The 22,091-nt window shown below is 52.9% G+C and overlaps 1 protein-coding gene across 9 annotated transcripts in view; it reads left to right on the forward strand.

Annotated features, from left to right (window-relative positions):
• Positions 1-315: 315 nt before the first annotated feature.
• The window catches only part of SYT17 (synaptotagmin 17), a 60,510-nt gene continuing 38,734 nt past the window's right edge, over positions 316-22,091 (forward strand). The window contains exons 1-5 of one of the 9 annotated variants that reach the window (XM_019666878.1): positions 316-415; positions 4,536-4,553; positions 5,220-5,368; positions 10,992-11,140; positions 12,537-13,156. In XM_019666878.1, coding sequence (XP_019522423.1) covers positions 10,993-11,140; positions 12,537-13,156 — 768 coding nt within the window. In that variant the 5' untranslated portion in view covers positions 316-415; positions 4,536-4,553; positions 5,220-5,368; position 10,992. Of the gene's footprint in view, positions 416-549; positions 935-3,989; positions 4,079-4,121; positions 4,388-4,530; positions 4,554-5,219; positions 5,369-10,991; positions 11,141-12,536; positions 13,157-22,091 lie in introns of those variants that run through there. The other 8 variants (XM_019666877.1, XM_019666870.1, XM_019666873.1 and 5 more) reach the window with 8 other exon arrangements.

Raw genomic sequence — 22,091 nt, forward strand, 5'->3', positions numbered from 1 at the left:
GGGCGCAAGCTCGCTGGCGAGGAGCTTGGAGTGGGCCGAGGCACGCGCGACTCCCGACGGGACGCTGGGTGGCGCTGCCGGGCCGCCTCGCGTCAGACCTGTTGCGCCCAGGGTACAACTCCGGCAGGTTTAGGGTAAAGGGGCGCTCCGTTCTCCCTGCGCGCCCCTGCGTCCCGGGCCGTAGCGCCCCGCTTCGGGCGCCGTACACCCCACCTTGACTTGAGGTTCCCATTTCCTTTGGCCTCTGCGTGCTTCACTGCAACCGTTCTAGGCGCGTCGGGCAAGGCGGGAATAAAGTTTTTCCAGGCGGGTCTGGAGAGGGCTGGGGAAGGACGACCCTCCCAGCGCCAGCCTCCATGGCGGGCTGGACTGCTGCTCTCTCGGCGTCACGGCCACCCTGGGAGCGCTGCTCTGGGTAGGTGCCAGCCCCCGCGCGCCGGATGGACTGACCCGTGCGCCGCCCCCTCCCACCCGCTTCGCTATCCCCATCCCCTCCCCCGCCTCCGGCGCGCACCGGCCCCAGCGTCTCTGGCCCCGCCTGCGCCGGGGTCGCTGCAGTCCCCGCGGCTTCCCCTGGGCTCCCTCCTTAGGCGCCCGGGCCTCATTCCAGCCTGGGGAGCGCCTCGGGGGGGGGGGGAGCGCGGGACAGCAAGGGAGGACGAGGCGGGGGGCCCTGGGCACCCCAGCTCCCGACCTGCGAGGCTGCCCGGACTCTGGGAGCCGGCACGCTGGGAAAGGCAAGGACGGGGCGGTCGGCGGAGGGGCGGGCGCTGCTCATCAGCCACGCCAGTCACGTCTGGGGCCACCCGGCTGCCTTGTCTTCCTCTCCCCCTTTGCTCTCTCCCCGTTCTCCCGTTGGCGAGGGCAAAGTGGCTGTGGCGGCGCTATGCCCGGGCCGGAGTGAGTCGCGCGGGCGAAAATGGCGTACATCCAGGTAGGGCTGAGGCTGGGGGGCCAGGTCCGCGGTGGGGGGTGGGGGGGCGCGTCCCCTTCGACCGTGAGTGCATGGAAGGGAGGGCACGCGGCTGGGCTCCCACGAACTTGCCTCGAGAAAAAAAAAAAAAGGGTGCCCGAGGCAACCTGTGCGCCCCAGGAGAAGAGGCTTGGGACCCCCCACACCCCGAAATGAAGGCCCCCTGCAGATTCTGCACGGGCTCCCACGCCTTCTGGGGAAGGAATGGGGGTGGGGCGGACTTTTCTCCCCACTACCCCATCTCCCTCCCTTTGCACCCCACCCCAGGGGAGGGGCCGCGGGGAGGGCGGCCTGGGGCGCGCCAGCCGCCTGGTCCGCCAGCTGCCGTTGCCGTGGTGACGGCTCCGACTAATTGGCCGGCGGAGCGAGCCTGAGGCAGCTGTTCCGGCCAGGAGGGACAAGGACGTCGTCTCTCTTGGGCACTGGGTGCCGAGGGATTGGGGACACACCACAGCCTTGGTGGTGGTGGTGGTGGTGGTGGGGCAGCTGTTTACTTTAGGCCATTGCATTGGGGCTGGTAGTTGTGGACCCCCATCATCTTGAGGAAACTCCCCCAAGAATCCTTGGGCTGAAATAATTTACCATCATGTTGGGGGCAGGGGGGTGGTGGCTGCTTGACTAAGAGACCTTTCTCCTTAATAAAAGGCTGGAAGTGGTGACAGGTCAGCGCCAAGGTCATGCAGTCAGACCCATTGAGCTAAGATGGGCTCCTCAGAGCCCCGCAGAGAAGACTCCATGCTCCCACATCCAGGGTGCATCTGGGTCCACTTCTTATCCCCTCGGCCACAGTTGGGGGCTGCTGGTCCCCTAGTTCCTCTCTAGCCCACACATCCCTTCATCTTGTCCTCAGACTTTTCAGTCTGCCAGGAGGTGTGTGCGCTGTCACCTGGCATGGCCTCCTCATCCCTCTCCTGGTTTAGATCATCTCCTTAGGCTTCCCTTCCATGAAATCCCTGGGTCATCTTTTCAAGTTCACTGAAGGTCACACTGACTGTACACCCACTGTGTGCTGGATATTGTGGGCGGGACTATTCAACAGTCACTCAGACAGCTGGGTGACCACCTACTATGTGTGGGCACTGTGGAAAGAGCTGTGAAAACAGCACGGTCCCTGCCCCTCAGAACGCACTCTCTAGTGACATGAACAGTAGAACAGGCTTCCACCGTTGTTAGTGGCCACCATCAGCGCAGAGAAATTAGGGGACTTGGCTCAGGCCACACAGCCAGCTGCGTAGGGGGCATGACTGGGATCCGCGGGGGATTCGCTAAGCATGACGTTTCAGGGTGGGTGGCCTGGTGAGGTTGGCTTTACTTCTAGAACAACTTCTAAACTTCTGTCAAGGGCCAGACAGGAAACGTTTTTTTCTTGTTTGAGGGCTGCAAGGTCTGTCGTAGCTGTCCACCTCCGACTATGGTGCTGAACAGCCATAGACAATAGTCCATGAATGGGCGTGGCTGTGTCCCAATAAAAGTTTCTTTGTGGACACCGAGGCTTGAATTTCATAGACTCTGCAGGAGTCAAGAAGTATTCGTCTTCTTTTGACTGTTTTTCAACCATTTAAAAATGTATAGAATGTGGTTCGCTGGAGTGCAGTACAAAAAACAGGCTTCGGCTGGACTTGCCAACCCCTCTTCTAGAAGGTGTGGGTTCTATACACTTGTTGTTTCTGGGTTGGATCAGTTCTCCTCGATCAGGCCAAACACAGGAGCCCAGGGGACCCAATGTGAGGAAAGCCTCAAATCACGCCCGGGAACATCAGCGCATCCTCTCCTTCCTCTTTCTTCACCTTCCTTGTTTGCTCTTTGCTCTCTGACACGCATCCTGCACCCGCACTTGCGAAGGCTGCATGGTTGTTCCTTAGCCGGGGCCCGAGGTGGCCTTGTCTCTGCTCATCATGGTTTTATAAATGGTTCTCTCTTGATCACCACATACCTGGGAAACCCCCGAATGAAGAGAATGGGCATGGATTGTTTTGACAGAGCATCTCTTGATCCTAAGCATCGGAAAGCGCTTGCTCTTGTAAGCCCTATGAGGGCATATAGCTTTCTGCTGCTTTGTTCACTGCCCAGTCAGCTCAGCTAGGACAGTCCCTGGTGCCTCATAGGTTCCAGCTGGCATTGGCAAACCACCTTTGTTCTCAGAAGCCACTGAAAGGGCGCAGGTATTTTTTCTGCTGGGCAGCCCACGAGCATTTTCATAATCAGTGTCCTAGCTTAGCCCTTCCGCTAAAGAAAAGAGGTAACTGAGGCTCAGCGAGGCCGCGACTTGCCCAGATCACATGACTGGCCAGTGGTGAGGTCAGGACTAGCCGTTCTCCACTCACCTCTTTGCAGGGCCCCCCAGCACCTCCAGGTCGTGTTCTGGTTGAAGTTTTACTTTTGGAAAAGTTTGTGATTAGTGCCTGAGACTTTGTTTCCCAGTCATTCCCTTAACACGTCAAGAATTTTAAATTTTTCCCAAGCTATGGAACACCTGTACCGTTATTTACTTAATATTATTTTTCTAATAATGAATTCGCTTGGTTTTTTTAACTTAAAAAAATTCTTAATGAAAAGGAAATTTTACGTCACTACCACAATAGAAAACCAGGATCACTTAATGTAAACAGGAGGCAACTGGAAAAAAGAAATGCAATGGGAATAATGCCACATTCTTAGATTCTAGCTGGAAAGTGCTTTCTCCAAGGCTGAGCTGGAGTCTTGTCTCTGTTTAACAAGGAAGGGGGGGGGGTGATTTGCAAGTGTTAGAAAGATGTTAACATACAGTGATACCAAACCGAGTCTGTCTCCTTGCAAGAGAATTGAAAAAGACAATAATTTTCTCCCTCTCGATTCGAAGTTCTGAGTTCAAGTCCCTCCTCAGGGGACCCCACGTAACCTACCTGGTTTCCTTGGCCCATTTGGAAAGCCATCAGCTCTTCCCTGGAAGAGGGGAGGGAGCCTGAGCCTTGGGAACTGTGAGGGGTGGGAGGTGGGGCCAAAGAAGGGGGGGGAACCCCTCCCTCCCGGAGAACCCGATCATGGCTTCCTTTTCGGCTGGCTCCCTCTTATTTGTGGGTGGTCATATGAAGCTCCCCACCGCCACCATTGGAGCAGAATTGGAAGGTAGGGCCTCCAGGAGGGTGGCGGAGCCAAGTGACATCCACTCGGTGCCTGCTCGCACGTTAGCTAATCATGTCCTTTGGAGGTTGGCTCCATGGCTATTTCTGTATGGGAAGGTTTGCTCTTCTGAAGTGTGGCTGCGTTGGATAGCATGACTATCTATCCGCCTGCTCTGATTCATAACAGCATACCGTGCAAATCGCACCGAAATGCTAAAGTTTCCCATTTATTCGGTGTTGGTTAGCCAGGAGGCTACCTGCATCCCGGAAGATAGCAACACCTTGTTAGGAAGTCAGCTCCCTTCCCAGGATGGTAAGTGGGAAGATCCAGGGCTTTTTTTTTTTTCTTTCTTTCTTTTTTGAGTTCCTGGACTATTTCTAAACTGGTCTTGTCTCTCTCTTTTTGTCACTTCCTCCCCCCGTGCGTCCTGTGGCCTCTTCGTGGACCTCTAAAAGGGCAGTTGGAACCTTTGAACGAGGTGAGTTAATTCAGTGATTTGTTTGGTCTGGCTTCTAATCAAGAAACGCTTGCCTTTCGTTTTGGAGTCTTCTGTGTGGCTGTGGGGAATATTGACTATTAAACAATAAACGGATGTTGATAACGGCACGGTTTCGATGCCTTTCCATGGCAGGGGGATCCCCGTGAAAAGACACTAGGTGACAAGCTAGGTTTCCCTCCCCACCCCCTCCGTATTCCATTTGATTCTCTCTGTTTGCTTTCATGTCACTAAGATTAGTTCTTAAAAAATATATATATATTTTTGCTTTACTTTTAAGAAGACAGTAATACTCATTCCTGTTTCGGGAACATACTGTATAGCCCTCACGGTGTTGTGTACACCGCCCACCTGTCAAGAAAAGACTTTCCCATAAAACTACAAAAGAACCTACCTGCAAATGTTTTGCTTGCTGTTAACGGCCCCGGCGGCGAGATGGTGTTTGCCATCTTTGTGCCTGCAGTTGGTAAATACAAGTGGGAAACATTTTGTTCCAAGCGTTTACAGCGGAGGCAGACCTCCTGAATGTCATTTCTCACCAGGGATGGGCCGCTTGTAATTCGGGTGTTTTTGCTCTTCCTCCTCTCCACCCTCCTCTCCCGCACCCCTCTCCCCCACTCCACTGCCCACCTCCCCCAATGGCCTCAGGGTTTTCTTTCTAGAATCTCGGATCTGCTGCTATGCAGATGGACCTGCCGGCACTGCTGTCAGAAGTGCTATGAGGCCAGCTGTTGCCAGTCGAGTGAGGATGAAGTTGAAATCCTGGGACCTTTTCCTGCCCAGACGCCTCCCTGGCTGTAAGTAAAACTGCTTGAACTTGCTCAATCGCAATCTCAGAACCTTTCTTCTCTCAGTTTTTGAGATGGGGCCCGGGCCCCGGGAAGGAGGATTTGGGGTATGGTAGAGGGAAAGGCAGAGTTTCTGTGGACCTCTTCACTGCCGATGAGAACGTGCTCTGTGCCTCTCGTTTTGTTTGGCAAGCTCGTGAGACCAGCTGGCGGTGGGGCTCTGGTTCGGCCAGTTTCACATCTTCTGAGATGTGAACTGTGTGACGCTAAGCATGTGGGCACTTTTAATCATGTTGAGTGCCATTCCAAGTGGGGACAGAGATATGTGAGCATCTGTAGTCTTCAAGGGATGTCCAAATTCTAAAGGTTTCCATCCAGATTGTCCTAGCACCTGACTCCTGCCTGGCACTTAGTAGATGCTCAGTAAATATTAGGTGCACGCAGAGGTGGCTTCTTTGCTGCTCTGACCAAGAGCTTTAGAAACAGGGAAGCTGAAAGCACCCCCGGTTCCATCCTGTCCTCCAACGCTGTTCATGTTCTCTCTGGCATCTCTCATTTCATTTCCAGTTCGTTCTCCTCCCGCGCCTGCATACTTCTCCATCTGCCAGTCGCTCAGATATTTTGGGAACGCAGTTTTGAAGCTTCTCAGCCACGTGTCTGGTCCACCCCTCTGGCTGGCAGAGGACCGCGGCCAGAGAGTCTGGGCAGAGTCTAGAGGGTCAGAGCCTGGGAATCGTGGGGTGTCACTTCTCATGGTACAGAGCGGGAGGCCCAGAGAGGGAGAGAGACAGTGCAAGGGCCCAGTGCCGGAGCCTCAGCTAAATCCCTGGGCTGGGATTCTGGAAGCCTGTGAGGCCCCATCTCTCTCTCCATATCCGGGGGTCATGCCTCACTTTCTCTTCTGAGAAGCAAGTGTCTAACATTTCCAAAACAAGCTGGTTCTGTGGGTTCAAGTCCTATTTCTCTGACTTTTCTGTAGCTTGGTGACCTTGGGCAAGTCGCTTGATCTCTCTGTGCCTTGATTTGCCATCTGTAAAATGGGGGGATGATAAAAATAATGGTATTTATGTCATAGCATTGTTGACTGGTGACAGCGTGCATTAGTACGTGGAAAAGGACTTAAGAATGTTTGACACCGGCTCAGCAATCCTAAATGCAATTCTTTTGACCTGTTTTGGTCTCGGTTTCCCCAATCGTAAAGCGGGAACAGCAATGGCACTTAATTTATAGGGTTGTTATTGAGGCTGATGAGATATGCATATAACGTGCTTAGCACGGTAGTCAGTATTCATTTCTCTCCTTGTTAGGCATTGATAGTCTTTGACCTGATGTCAAGGTGATGTTCAGGACCATTATCCACAGGTTGTAGCCTGAGTCCTGCAGGTGTGTGCAGAGCTGATGAATGTCCCAGAGGTTGGTGAATCCACCTCATTAGTCAGGAGCTTAGTCCCACTTCCAGTGCCCTTCGTGATGGAGGCTGGTGTAGCCCACAGTGGAGGTTGGCATAGCCAGTTCTTTAAAGCTGTGCTCACAAGCATGCCAGCTCCATGAAGGCGGGGGTTTCCATCTGCCTGGTTCACTTCCAAAAATAGTCGTGGGCGAGCTGACCACCCTGCAGGCAGAAATTGAACCCTGAAAGTGCCAGTCATCCCACTGAAAAGTTCACCTCGTGTCTTTGCTGTTTGTTTCCCGCGGGTTGTGTGGGATCCACAGGTTAGATCGAGCCCTGTTACTCTGCTCAGGGGATTTAAAATCCAGTAGATGAGGGAAGGTGGGCACTTAAGTCTAGTCACCCGCTAGAGTTGTGCGTTCACACCCTGCACACCCATAGGACAGTCCTGCATAGAGTTTTTTAATGGAAAAATCCGGGGGTAATGGCTTCAGGCATAGCTGGATCCAGGGGCTCACATAATGCCATGCGCATACACATGTGTGCTCTCTCTCTTTTTTTTCTGTTACTTTCTTAACAGCAGCAAAAACATCAGGAAAGGCTCTTGTTGTCCGGCTTGGTGTAAATGTGTCAATCACTCAATCCAGTTGTTTTTGCTTGGAGGAAATGGTGCCAGGGTCATGCCTGGGTGGCCTGACCATCCTGGAACCAGGGAAAGGATCAGTCCCACCTGAAACGCATGAACTAGGCGAGTAGAACAGCGGTTGGCACGTTTTTCCTGGAAAGGGCCGGATAGTACATATTTCAGCCTCGTGGACTTCGTGTCTGTTGCTACTACTTGCTTCTATCATTGTGGAAGTGGCCATAGACAATACATGCGTGAATGGGCCTGGTTGTGTTCCCCTAACACTTCACTTACAAAAATCAGGCCACGGATCTCGCCCTGTCGTTTGCTGACTTTTGTCCTGGACAGTTTGGGTCCTGTAACTGGGTCCAGGGCAGACAAACCTGAAAAATGGACATGACATCTAGGAAGGGCTGGGGGATCACAGACAATGAGCCTGCAAGCTCAGATCATGCAGGGCATTGAATGCCAGGTTAAGGAATTCGGATTTTCTTCCGAAGCAGTGAAGACCCCGATGGATGCTGAAAGTCAGACCGGAATGTGATGGTGAGTGGTACAGGTGTATGGCCATGGAGTTGGACAACAGTTGTGCTTTGCCCAGGCTGCGGACCCTTTGTGCAAGCAGTGGACTCTTTCTGGCGGCAAGGGGTGGGGCCCTCTGGGGAGAGACACCTTTGGCTTTGCCACAAGCAGGGAAGTGGGCTGGAAACTTCGCAGCAGAGCCCACACACCACACAGCTTCAGGAGGTGCCATTCACTAGGTGCTTATAACGAATGACACCACCTAGAGTTGTGCAGTCTGCAGCCTGAACAACTGTACACGACCTTCATGCTTCCCAGGATGAAACAGGCCTTCCTTGAATCCTGGGCAGCCCTTAGTGCATTTTTGGCACTCGGCACAATGTAAAATGTTAGAGAAACCTACAAAGGGGAGGCGGGTTAAATCTTTCAGAAAGCAAATTTACAGCTTGTGCTTTCTCCAGATGTATTTACCAAGAAGGCAGTTGCATGTTATCAAACAGGCAGGGAGTAGAAATGTCAAGTGTACAGGCTTTGCAGTGCCCTTCGTACGTACTGTGACATTTGAGCCAAGAACCACAGGACGTGCCTCTCAGATGAGCTGGCCCTTTGTGTGTGTGATTTTGGGGGACACCGTTAATTGTCACATATGCTCCTATCGTGTGGGTTCCCAGCTTTTCTTCTCTGGGCTAGCCTGATGAGGGCAGGAAAACTGGACTATCTGACGGCTCCTTTGGGGGCAATGCTAGCAAGACCCTCCCTGAAGAGTGAATTGAAGTCAGGTTATTTGTCCAATAAACATGCGTTGAGCACCTACTGTGTTCAAAGCTCAATAGGCCTTGCAGGGGTGCCCGGCTCACAAGTGTGGCGCTGTGATCTGGAGTCTGGTGTTGCTCGACCCTGTTGGGGTTCTATCCTTTAAAAGTGGTGCCAATATATTATCTGCCCTTCTCCCCACCCCACCCAGGGCATCCGTTTCCCCACCAATAAAGGGGAGCAGGGATTGTTACTAACACCTAACTCCTGGATTTTTCTAAGGGAGAAATGAAATGGCTCAGTTAGCATTGAGCACAGTACCTGACAAACGGTAGGTACCTGGTACCTTGGGTCATAGCAAGTATGGATCTCACCATTAAGTGTACCCCTCACTCACTCACTGAGAAGGTAAATTGGGAACACCCCAGACGTGCCAGGCTCCAGATGCTAGGGCAAGGTCAAGGTCGGCAGTGGTGAATAAGAGACACTGTCCCCCACATGGCGCTGAACTGATTTCAGGTGCAGACGAGAGGCAAGCCAGCCCCAACTAAAGATGAGTTGTGTGCAGTGTTGGTGAGAGAAAAAGGAAGGTACAAGGAGAAGGGGCCGACGGGGGTGAGAGGAGGTGACGGGGACAGGGTGGGGCCTCTCTGAGGAGGTGCTGTTGAAGCTGACACCTGAATAATGAGAAGGCACCGAGGCTGGAAGGGCGTTCAGGCAGAGGGAACAGCATGGCTCGGTGTGTCGGAGGAAAGGTCCGGATGCCAGACGCTTGCAGAGAAGCCAGGGGTGGCTCAGACATACACTGTTGTTATCTGAGAGGAGTCAACCAGGATTTCAGGGCGGTGGCATTTAAGCTGACCCTTCAAGGCCGCATGGGACTTCACAGGTGGAGGTGACTGCCGCAGAGGTGTGATGGCCGGGAAACAGGCCGCACAGGTGGAGACGCCCCAGTGGCCGTAGCGCTTTGGTTCTGTTTTCCTTGGGAGGTGCTGCTGCTTTTATTTAAGGGAGAGTGAGAAGAATGATTGGTACAGTGTGGCCCCGTTTCTGTGCCCTCACCTGCTGCCCGCCCTCCCTCCCCCATTTCACCTGCTACACTGACCTACAGGCCAGGAGTAGGAGGTGGGCAAGGACTGCGGTTCCCCCCTTATAACATGCCGGGTCTTGTCCTCGCTGTGACCCTTGTACTGCTTTGGAAGAACATCAGATCCGTCTTGTTTCGTGCACCAGGATGCATCTAAAGACCTCCTAGAATTTGAACTTGGATTTTTCAAGACTAGTTTCCCCGCAGGCTTGCATGTCAAGTTGTGGGGGTGCAGCCTCAGATCGCATCAGTCTACCGCTGTGATAGCTCCAGGGCAAGTTATTAGCAGCATCCATCTCATGGCCACTTCGCCATCTTTTGTCCCCTCCCTCCAGCGTCTGAACCCAGCCTTACGAGCATTGGGGGAACCTTAAAGCCCCCTCTGCTGTAATATAATACTACCAACTGAGATGTATTGAGCACCTGCCTACGGCATACCAAGCGCTGTCCTAAGCATATTATGTGTGTGAACTCATTCAGTGTTCACAGCAACCAGGTAAGCTGCGTACTGCGACTCCCCTTTTACAGATGGGGAAAGGAAGGCACAGAGAGAGAAAGGGACTTGCCCAAGGTCACCCAGCCAGGGTTCCAGCCAAAGGTTGTGCTCTTAATTACTCCCCTGGATCCCTCCACCCCATAATCCAGTGCTTTTCATTTTTTCAGCATTTCTCCTGCTCGTTGGGAGCACATTGGATGGCGCCTGCTGCTCATTCGTAGCTGTTTCTTCACATTGAACTATTGTTCTTAAATCATTGACTCTTAGGGCCATTTTGTAGCTATAGTGCTGCCGCTCAAAGAACCCTTGTGCGACATTGTCATGGGATATTTTTGAAAGATGTTAAATTGTAGACACAGTGACTGTTGAAATAGCAGGGCGTTTCTCACCAAAAGCCACTCGCAAAAGTTGGGATGCATTTAAACAGCCACATGGTTCCTTCCAGACTGAAGATTGACAGGTCTTCTCTTGACTTAGCTGAAGTGGCGCCCCCATGTGGCAGTATCCTGAATAAGTTTCAATACCCTTCCCCCGCCAGCCCCAGCTTTGAAATTCTGCAAATTTTTGACAGATTTGTTCTAAGTTAGGAAATAGTCATTCATATCATTTCACATTTTGTGCAAAAATCAAAACATTATTGAGAGTTTAGGGCTACCGCTGGGTGGGAGAGCTCTTTCGTCACAGGTCTGTCCTCCAAGGGACAGAGATGCCAGCCCCTGGGGGTTCTTTGCCAACCATTGAGACCTTCCCCTCCCATAGGATGGCCAGCCGGAGCAGTGACAAGGACGGGGACTCTGTCCACACAGTCAGCGACGTCCCGCTGACCCCACGCACCAACTCTCCAGACGGGAGATGCTCGTCCTCAGACACATCTAAGTCCACGCACAGCCTGACCCGGAGGATTTCAAGTAAGTGCCTCTGCTGCGATTACCCGGGGGTCCTGGCTCCAGCAGTGCTCTGCTGCTCAGCCAGCCTCCCTTCAAAGTCCAGGACAGAGGAGGGCCGGCTTCCCCAGACACTTGGCAGCACCCCCAAAGGAAGATGTGAAGGACGGGGTGGTCCCTGGGGAGGGGGCCGAGTGGGAGAACAGAGAGATTGACAGTGTGACAAGAGGACGTCGCGCCTGATTTCTGCCGAGTTCAATCAGAAGCGATCGTTTTGACTGCTTTTTGTATTTACTGATCACGTTTCATTGAACTGGCTCCATTGGTTGACGTTGCCAGCACATATCATTTCAGAGCCCGAAAGGCGAGTGTTACCGTGTTTACAGCAGGGCTTGCAAATCCAAGTGGCTCCAGGGGCCGGACAGGTTGTGTCTGTGGCTGAGTGAACAGGGTTGGATAGGGACAAACATCACCCTAATGGCAGCTGACTCTCAACCTGGAGAGTCACTAGGGGTGGGGACTGAGGCCAGCAGGGAAGTCGGCGCCCCATTGAAGGGGCAGCTGCCGCTCAGCTATAGCCATGTGGGATTGTGGGCTCAGTACTGCCTGATCTTTCTAAAGCGAAACTGGCAATCTGGGTTTTTTATGTGCAGCTTCCTGACTTTTAAACCCAAGCAGAATGTATCTGTGGTCGAATTTGGCCCACAGGATGCCCAGTTTGTCCCCTCTGATGTGTAGCATATGTGTTTGAGGAGGAGGAGGCTAAAGCCCAAGGACTCCCTAAATAGGGTCCTTGAAGAAGTATGGTGATTGGTACTTTGAGGTAAGGGCCGTTATTGGCTCCATTTCACAGATGGGGAGGCTGAGACCCAGAGAGTCGAAAGAATGTGCCCCGAGTCACATGGCTCCTTACTGGTGAGTCACTGGCTCCCGAGCAAGTAGCTGAGTTGGAATTTGCCCCAGGCACTCTGGCCCGAGTGCACTCTGAAAGTAGAGTATCGGGTAATGGCTAGGGCCAACAATGGGGCCACACAGGGTGGGCTTGACTCCTGGCTCCTCTTACTGGTTGTGTGACCTTTGGCGAGGTACCTCAGTTTCTGTTTCCTCATCTGTAAATTGGGGGAGGGGGGCCGGGGGGTTATCATCAGCTAATACCTGTGAAGATGAGGTGACTTGATACGTGCAATGCATTTGGAACAGTGCCTGGCGCTTAGCTGCGCTGGTGATGGTGGCGGAGCCGATGGTGCCGTCACGCTGCCGCTCAGAGAATAAATCAGAGGATTTCAAGGTGTGGAGAGCAGATGGCGCAGAGCGGTGGGAAGCAGGGCGGCCGGTGTGAGAATCTGGGAAACGCTGCCACCTCCCGCAGGGGCCCAGGTCCGGTCCCCTGCGTTCACTGTGATTTCTGGCGGCTGTTTAGGTCTCGAGTCCAGACGACCCAGCTCCCCGCTCGTCGATATTAAACCCATCGAGTTTGGCATCCTCGGCGCCAAGAAGGAGCCCATCCAGCCGTCGGTGCTCAGACGGACCTATACCCCCGACGACTATTTCCGCAAGTTCGAGCCCCGGCTCTACTGCCTCGACTCCAGCGGCGACGATGTGGACTTTCTGACGGACGAGGAGATCCTGTCCAAGTACCAGCTGGGCATGCTGCACTTCAGCACCCAGTACGACCTGCTGCACAACCACCTGACCGTGCGCGTGATCGAGGCCCGGGACCTGCCACCCCCGATCTCCCACGACGGCGCGCGCCAGGACATGGCGCACTCCAACCCCTACGTCAAAATCTGCCTCCTGCCCGACCAGAAGAACTCGAAGCAGACGGGGGTGAAACGCAAGACGCAGAAGCCGGTGTTCGAGGAGCGCTACACCTTCGACATCCCCTTCCCAGAAGCGCAGCGGCGGACCCTGCTGCTCACCGTGCTGGATTTCGATAAGTTCTCACGCCACTGCGTCATCGGGAAGGTGTCGGTGCCGCTGTGCGACGTGGACCTGGTGAAAGGCGGGCACTGGTGGAAGGCGCTGATCCCCAGCTCTCAGGTAAGGGGTGGGCTTGCGCGGTCTTCTCCGGAGCTTTTGTGAAAAAAAGAAACGGGGGCTTTTGTTTTACTGTTTAATTTGTTGTTGTTGTATTTTTAAGACTTTTTATTTTGAAATAATTTTCGACTTACAAGAAGTTTGCAGACACAATACGGAGACTTCCTGGGTACTGTTGGTTCACCTAGCAACCCCGTGATAAATCTTACACAACCAGAGTATGTGAGCGACACTGGGACAGTGACGTTGGCAGCTGAACTACAGACCTTATTCAGTTTTCACGTGCACCTCTGTGTGTGTGTGTGTGTGTGTATGCACGTGAGCATGCCCACGTGTGTGTTTCTGAAATTGTATCACATACATAGATTCATGTAACTACCACCATCCTGGGAGCTTTTTGGCCATTGATTCTGGGTTATTTAATAAGGAGAATGATTGTCCGGGGTATGAAGCTATCCGTCATCTTGACTCTCAGAAATTGCTATGGGAAGAATAAAATGAGGGCTGAAGAACAGGCTGATAGGTGGATGTTCTTCAGGCAAATTGTAAGATTGGTTTCTTTCCCCCTTCCAGCCCAGGGACATGCCATTGGCTGCTTGGGGAGCCACCCACGGACCAGGCTTTCTCTCCAGTGGGCTGTGAGAGCCCCTCCCTTGGGCATTCTGCGGGCCCATCCCCGCTGGGGACAGCAGTCCTGTGTGATGTAGGTGGGGTTACTGTGCGTCTAACACACCAAGGCGCTTCTCAAAGCTGAGCTCTGAGATGGGGATGTGGCTAGGGATGTGGTGACCCAGTGTCACATTTGGGGTATGGGTTTCATACATGAGGACTGGAGGGGCTGCCCCACTGTCAGAGAGAGAGAGAGAGAGACCTCAAAGATAGGAAGATAGATTTATCTGTCTCTTTGTTTGGATTCCCTGGGAAGGAGACCCTGAGGCCAGGGAAGTCATTTATTAGGGAGGTGACACCGGAGGAAACATCAGGAGGAAGTGGGAAAGTCACATAAGGGACGCATTATTGGGCTGGTACCACTGCCGGTGCCAAGCCGAAACCTGCTGAGGAAACTGGGAGCCAACGTCAGACACACGCCCAAGAGTCTTTCCACCTGAGGGGCGGGGGGCTCGGCTGTTATACACTAATTCCTGTCACCATGAGATGAGGGCTGCTGGGGGGACGGGCAGGGTCACGCTGGCATTTCTGGCCTGTTGCACTGGCCGATGAAGAGACCTTTGATATCCACAGATGCAAAAACATGCATTTGCTGGCAGCTGGACATGGGCCCATGTGTGCCAAAGTGGTCGGGGCCCGGAGGTGGCGGGCAAGGTGTTGGCAGTGTCTGCTGTGACCCCAAAGCTTCCCTCCCATCTCATGAGCAGGATATAAGGGTGCTTTCCACGTCTCCTCCTTAATATTTGATGTCACTGGGTTTTCAGCTGTCAAGAAACTTAGAGTTGAAAGAGCAAGACCCACCCGACAAAATAAATTCTGTACGGCCAAGCTCCAGTCTTCCCGTCAGTGGAAGGTCCTGGAAACACAGAGAATCTGGACACCCCTATACCATGTTTTCCTTAGCTCTTGGTGGAAACGTCTGGACTAACAGTGCTGTTGTACATCTTGATAGGGCTTTGGGAGACACGGTATATGCCTTTGTCAAACTCCTCTGCTACGTGTAAGGTTTGTGCATTTCATTGAATATAAATTTTATCTGGAAAAAAGAGCCATAAACAAATACTAAAGGCCGCTTCATGACTTGCCTGCTGCCGTGTTTAGGGGAAGTGTGTTATGTCTGCAAGTCACTCTAAAATGTATTCAAAAAAGATCGATGGGTATGTGAGAAAGCAGGTACAGCATATTTCAAAACTACTAATTTCAGAATTACTGATATTAACTGCTCGTTGTAGAATTGAGGTGATGTATGCAGAGTGGTTCACTGCACAGTTCTTTTCAGCTTCTCTGCGTTTGACAATGTTCACCGTTAAAATGTTGGGAGGAAAAGAGAGAAGGAAGCAGAGGCACCAGTCAGGGGTCATTTGCTGCGGTCATCTAGGCGGGCGCTGATGGCCTGGACCCAGGCGTCAGGTGCGGGCGGACATAGGTGGCTGGTTTTAAGACCAGGACCAGCCCTTTTGTTAACAAGGGCCATCAGACAGAGTGGGGACTTCCACTGTCATGCTGCTGTTCCTGGGACCTTGGGGTTCCCCGACCGCAGCCTCAATGTCGTAAGTCTGGGGTGAGCATGCATGTTAGTGAGTGTGCTGGGTTATTCCATTCTAATGCAGGTGGGCTCTGGACATCATTCCGAGAAACACCAGGTGGCCGGTGGAAGGCAGAAAGGGTTTGGCTGTTGGAGCCGGACAGATGGGTGAACCGTGACCCTGCCACTCACTGGTGGGGGTTGTGATGGTCAAAGGAGTTGGCGTGGCTGCCCGCGTACCCAGTATAGGCTGCCATTAGCATTAGGTGTGATGGAGCCTTTGGGGGCCAAGCAGACTCGGGGTACATGCTCTTAGAAGTCCTTGGGGGATAATTCTGCATCACATGGGGTGTCGTCTCTTTTATTACCAAGCCAGATTCCCCACTGAAAAGAAATGTTTGATTTGAGCCCAGAAGAAGAAAATGTGTTTAGTCAAAAGTGATATTTGCACACCGGAGTGCTGAATATTTATGTTTCGGAAAACTGCTTTAACTTGAGATTTGCTCAGTCCAGAGGAACACCCTTTAGACCCTGGATGTCTGGAATTCAGGGTCGCATGGCTTGGGAGGGGAGGGCTGTGTGTGCCACCTTTGCCAGGTGAGATTCAGAGATGGTGACAGTAAAGGCTTTCTGGTACTCGCCACGTACCAGACCCTGGGCTGCGTACAGTGCTTACGTTACCCTACCAGATGGATAGTCATGGCACCTGCACCCTATGAATGGGGACCCCAGGGCTCAGAGAGGTTAAGGAACTTACCCTGCGATGCACAGCTGGAATGGGGACTGGAACCTGAGACTGACTCCCAACCCGCACCCATAACTGCTGTGAAATGATCTCTTCAGGAGACAGTCCTGCCCGAGGCTCTACCCCATGTGACTTGAGTGTGAGAAGACTGTATTTTTCATCAGCATGTCCACAGTTTTATATAAATACGGATCTTGCTTCCTTCCGCCTTTGGAGCCACGCCCCTAGAAGGGTTCTGCGTTTGCTCGGAGCCTGTCTTCTGTGAAAGCCGTCAGAACCTGAAGAGCTGTACTGGCGGCTTTCCTCAGGAGCGCCAAATGGGTTGGACGTTCGGAAATGGCCAAAGGCCAGTCCGATTTGGTCACCAAGACAGGTGTCTGTGTGGGAACTGCTGTTTTCATTAAGGAGTAGACACAAGAGTTGCGCGACGCTGAGGTAAAGAGATTGACTTTCTTGGGTGGCCTCCAAAATGTCTAAATCAGGAATCTTGGTTAAAACTAGCAGAACCCATCTCAAACTCGCTTTGGCCAGAGCGGAAGGTCTGTGGTCATGTGGACTCCTTGCACCACGGGGTCTGGGGCTTCGGTTGTGCCTTGGGAATCCTTCTCAGTTGGAATGTTCCTCAGCTCCGCCTTCCTCTGTCACCGTTCTTCTCAGGAAGGTCCTACCCGCCGGGCCACACAAGTGGAGAGAGAGCCTCTCCCAAAAGTCCCAAAAGTCCCAGGGAGGACGCTCATGGGCCTGTCCTCCCATGAGTCCTGCTCTCCTCACAGCCCTGTCCATCACCACTGCGGGTCCGGAAGTGGGTGGGAGTGTCCGTCAGGAGGTTTAGGAGCAGGAAAGGTGAATGTCTCCTTGTTTAGCTGCCGCAGCTACGGTTCTCTTTGTTCTTGTTGCCACTTCTCTGGCTGGCATCCCCACTGAAGGACCTTGGCAGGCATGGTTCATGCTGGCCCTAGTGGCAGACACATGTCCACGATTTGGAAGGTCCTGGCAGTGGGTGGGGGCTGCCCTGGCCCTCGGGAGCGTGTCCCATGGCCTCTTACTGTTGGGATCCCTTCACCAGGGGAGCAGCCGTCGAGGATGGGCCCTGGTTAGGTGGCCCAAACCCAGCTACCTCCTCTGGGGCCCTCTGACCCATGGGAAAGTCATCTATCATCCTCGGGTGGGCTTCCCTAGAAATAGACCCTGAGACCAAGATTTGAGTGCAAGTATTTTATTTGGGGGGGGGGTGATGCCAAGAAAAACCAGAGGGAAGGGGGAGATGAGACCTACAAATAACAAAGGGCATGTTGTTGGGCCAGTTACCACTGTGGGCAGCTGGGCGGTGATCCTCCCGGGCACTCGCTGTAGCCTGCCCGAGGGCTGAGGGTGCTGGGGTGTTGACTCACCAGCTCCCAGCAGGCACAGGTTGAAGGATGCTCCCAGGAGCCTTGAGTCCCCCGGGCTCCTCCAGCCGGCCTCATGGACACGAGGAGCGAGGACTCCGGTGGCCAGCGAGACGCCTCAGGACGAGGGCTGGCGGGCTGGCAACAGGGAGCTCAGCGACTCCGGCCACCACGTGGTCAGGGCTGGGGCTGGGGAGGCTCCTGCAGCATTGCCACACCTAGTCTTGCCGCCTCGAGGGCTCCGAGGGCAGTGTCTTCCGTTTCCCCCCTTCTCTCTGCTGGCCACCTCTGTCCATTGCCTTCTCCTCTGGTCAGGAAAGTGCAAAGCAGATGAGCAAGTCCCCTGGCTAAGCAGATGCCCCGAGAGAAAAAGGCACCAGTCTCCCCTCCCTGTAGCGGCGTCTGATCTTTGTGAGTGACTCTGGTAGCCATCTCTCTCGGCTTTTGAGTGGATGGGCAGGGATAGTCTCCAGCTCTCTGTGCCCACTCGGCCAGTGTGTCCCCTCTGCTCAGAGAGGTGGGGAGTGGGGACAGTGTGTATACCACAGGGCCCTGTCTCTGCCTCCTAAAAACCCCAGAGGGACGTGCTAGGCCCCGGTTGTCGCTGGCTTCTTGGTACCTCCTTTGTCCCCAGCACTGGGGCCCAGGCAGCTAGTTCTGGGGTCAACTGAAAAAGTCCCCCTCTGCATCCTGTTGATGCACAGCTAAAGGCTTGGTCAGACCCTCCATAACATCAGCCTTTGTCGTTGTTTATTCTTGGCATCTTTGGCACTGAGAAGGAACTTGGTAAATGGTTTTTGAATTGAATAATATCATTGTGTAACGAGTATTAGCTTTTGAGTTAGACTGACCTGGTTAAGGTCCCGGCGCCACCATCTGCTGGCCACGTGAACGTGGGTCCGACTCCTCCCCTATAAACTAGGGATAATAATGCTCACTGCACAGGGAGTTGCGGGGGGAGTATTGTGAAGATACCAGTAATGATAGCTGACTCTGACATAGCACTCACTGTGTGCCAGGCATGGTGCCGAAAGCTTCTGTTGTATTAACTGTCATCCCATTTTAATCACCATCCCGTTTTATATACGGGAAAACTGAGGCATGCCTTCAGTAACCCAGGCGAGGCCACAGAACTGGGACTGGAACCCAGGCTGTCTCGCTCCAGAGGCTGTGCCCTTAGCCACTCTGCTCCACACCCCATCGCGTCTTGAAAAACTCTGGGCAGGCAGACACAGAAAGCACGTGGTTTGAAATGCACACTGAGTAAATGGTGACTGGCGACTGGGAGCTCAGGCGCGGAGGCCGGGGAAGGGAACGGAGGAGGAAGGGCGCCAAAAAGAGGAAGCAGAGGCTGCGGAGCCCTTGAGCCTCAGGGATGGCCTTAGAATCTGATTTGTGTTTCGATATGTGCTCCTTTGGTATAAACATGCCCCAGGCAGATGGAGAGAGAAGGAATTTAGGGCAGTTTTGTAAAAGGAAAAATAGTAGGTGATTCGAAGCACCTTACCGATTGGGCCTCCTGTCTGGAAACTGCTGGGAGCGTTACAAGCCCGCAGCCTCTCCTGACTTGATTTTGTATTTTCAGATCATTGGCCACCCGGTACTGTAACAGCGAGGCCCCTGACGAGGCCAGTATCCGGTTTTTTTTTGTTGTTTTTTTTTGTTTTTTAAAGACTTTATTAGGGAACTGGGGGAGGGGAAAAGCACGGGGAATCGGGCAAGGGGAACAGACAAGTTGCTGTTCTATTGTTCTTCAGTCTAGTTGTGGAGGACATCACTTCACTGGCCCATGTTGGTATTATCATTGCGCTCTTCCCAGGTGAGGCAGTGGCTCGCTGGCTGCCAGACACTCATGGGAGCTGCTGGCAGCCCCACTGCAGCCTACGCCGTAGCTGGCGACTCATGGCAGCCCAGCTCCAGGCCAAGCTGTTGTTCACCATCTTAGCTGTAGAGGGCGCAGCGTCACTGGCCCTTATGTGGGATCTGAACCGGGGCCCTGCTGCTCAGAGCTGGTGTTCCAAGCCAACTCTTAACCATCGCCCCACTCTGCCAGCCCCAGTATCTGTTTTTCAATGAGCATCTTTCTAACCCCAAGCTGCTGTCCGCCTTGACCTCTCAGCAGAACCCTGGCCTGGGTGTGTGTGTGAAAAGGGTTTCCTGCCCAGGTTTTGGGAAACAGCAGTGTTTTGACAACACGGTGCAGCCAGGGCTGGGCCCAGGCCAGAACCTTACCAGGCGGCATTAACTAGAAGTTTGTTTTCATGTGGTTTTCCTTGTTTTCTTCCTCCTGAAATAGAAATGGAGTTCACATTTCAGCCCTCAACATGAGCTTTTGGTTCGGAGTTATAATGTGAATGGGAAGGGGAACTAGAGACGATTTGGTCCAAGCCTATTTTGTAGATGAGACAGCTGCAGCACAGAGAGGTTGAGTGACTTGCCCAGGGTCACACATCTTTCAGTGACAGAAATGAGACTAGAGTTAGGTCGCCTGGCTTCCAGGCGGGAGGTCTTGCTGCTGTGCCATACTGCTTTACCACGCAAGGGAGGGGGTGTATGGTGGCTAAGAGCACAGACCCTGGGGTCATACCGACCTGGGTTCAAGTCCCAGCTTTGCCACCCTCTAGAGGTTTGGGCCCAGGAGACTTAATTTACCATCTCTAAGCCTCAGTTTCTCTGTCTATACCACTTCCGGTGGTATGACCCTGGGCAGTTACTCAGCGTGAATACCAGAGGGTGCCTGCCAGCCTTGGCGACCATCTTAGAAATGGGCCTCCCACACTTACCATGGCTGGTTTGGTCACGTGGCCATCTCTGACCCAGTCACCTGGATTGGGACAGGAGGGGGTTCTCCAGCCAGGTGGGTCAAATGCCCAGGGTTAGCTCCACCCAAACCACAGCCAAAGAGGTTCTGATACCAGAAGTGGGTGGGATGCTGAATAGACAGACACACTAGATATCTTCAGTAGGGCCTCCCCAAAACCTAAGACAGGGAAAAGTGCAGTGTTTCTTAACAGTGAGGGCTTCTAAGGACAATGGATGTAAGAAAATGAGGTAGCTACAAGGAATGGCCTGTGCCTTTCTGTCTCCCTTCCTCCATCCCTTCCTCCCACCCTTCCTTCCGTCCTTCCTTCCTTCCTTCCTTCCTTCCTATCCATCAACAGATGTATTAGACTCTCATCCACGTGCAAAGCCTTGGACTGTGGGCTTTGAAGTCTGACAGACCGGAGTTCAAATCCTGACTTGACAGCTAACCCCTTCATCCATTCAGTAAACATTTACTGAACCCTTAGGCAGGACACCAGTGTTGTTACAGAGGGGACACTCACTGTGTGACCTTGGAAAAATTACTTGACTTCTCTGAGTTTTCAGTGGAGAGGATATGGGGATAAAAGCCAAAAAGCATAGTTGCCAAGAGTGTACAGTCTAGAGTCAGCCTCCTTTTTCATACCCCATAAACCGTTTTTACTCATAACGCTTCTGATACCCAGTGTCTGGGCGTTTTTTCCACACCAACAAATTCTCCGTTTCTCGAGACACCAATTGGGTGCCCCAGTTCTGATACTAACTGCCTGGAGTTAGCTCAGACCCCACAGATCCCACGACACCAGTAGTAAGCCCCATGGTGTCACTCAAACTTCTGACCGACCCAGCTATAAATCAGGGGTTCTCGTGGCCTCTCCTTTCGGTCCCATAATTTGCTAAAATGGCTCACAGAACTCAGGAAGGCACTTTACTTACTACTATCAGTTTATTATAGAGGCCACCACTCAGGAACAGCCAAATGGAAGAGATGCACGGGGCGGGGTATGGGGGCCGGGGAGCTGCCATCCTCTCTGCAGGTGCACCACCCTTGCAGCCCCTTGCTGTGTTCGCCCGCCCAGACGCTCTCTAACCCCTGTCATTTAGGAGTTTTTGTGGAAGTTCCATTACGTAGACATAACCAATTAAATCATTAGCCATTGGTGATTGCCTTAGCCTCCAGCTCCTCCCTCCTCCCCAGAGAATGGGGGATGGAGCTGAGAGTTCCCACCTTCTAATCATACTTTGGTTTTCCTGGTGACCAAGCTCCACCCTGAAGCTATTTAGGGACCCTGCCATCTGCCCTCTCAGCATACAGAAGATACTCCTATCACTCTGGAGGTTCCAAGGGTTTTAGGAGCTGTGTGCCAGGAACCAAGGACGAAGACCAAATAGTTCTTATTGTATCACCCCCTGGCTCTGCTGCTTGCCTTCTGTGTGATGTCAGGCACGTTCCTTAGCCTTCCGGGGTCTCAGTTTACTCATACGTGCAATGAGGATAGCAGTAGACGCTCTCCCGGAGGTTTGTAGTGAAGATGAAATGGGAAAATAAAGGGAAGTACTCAGAACTCTGCCTGGCACATGGTGTGCTCTCAATAATGTTGGTTGTTATCACCGTCATCATCAACACCATAATTGTTATCAAAACCATCAGCAGCAGCAGCAGCATCATTATCAGTACTTTCATCATCACCACCATCACCACCACCGTCATCACCACCACCATCATCATCGCCATCATCTCTATCATCATCACCACCATCACCATCACCACCGTCATCACCATCATCACCATCATCACCACCATCATCA

The sequence above is a fragment of the Hipposideros armiger genome, unplaced genomic scaffold (assembly GCF_001890085.2).
Source record: "Hipposideros armiger isolate ML-2016 unplaced genomic scaffold, ASM189008v1 scaffold_480, whole genome shotgun sequence".
In the NCBI taxonomy this organism is placed as follows: Eukaryota; Metazoa; Chordata; class Mammalia; order Chiroptera; family Hipposideridae; genus Hipposideros; species Hipposideros armiger.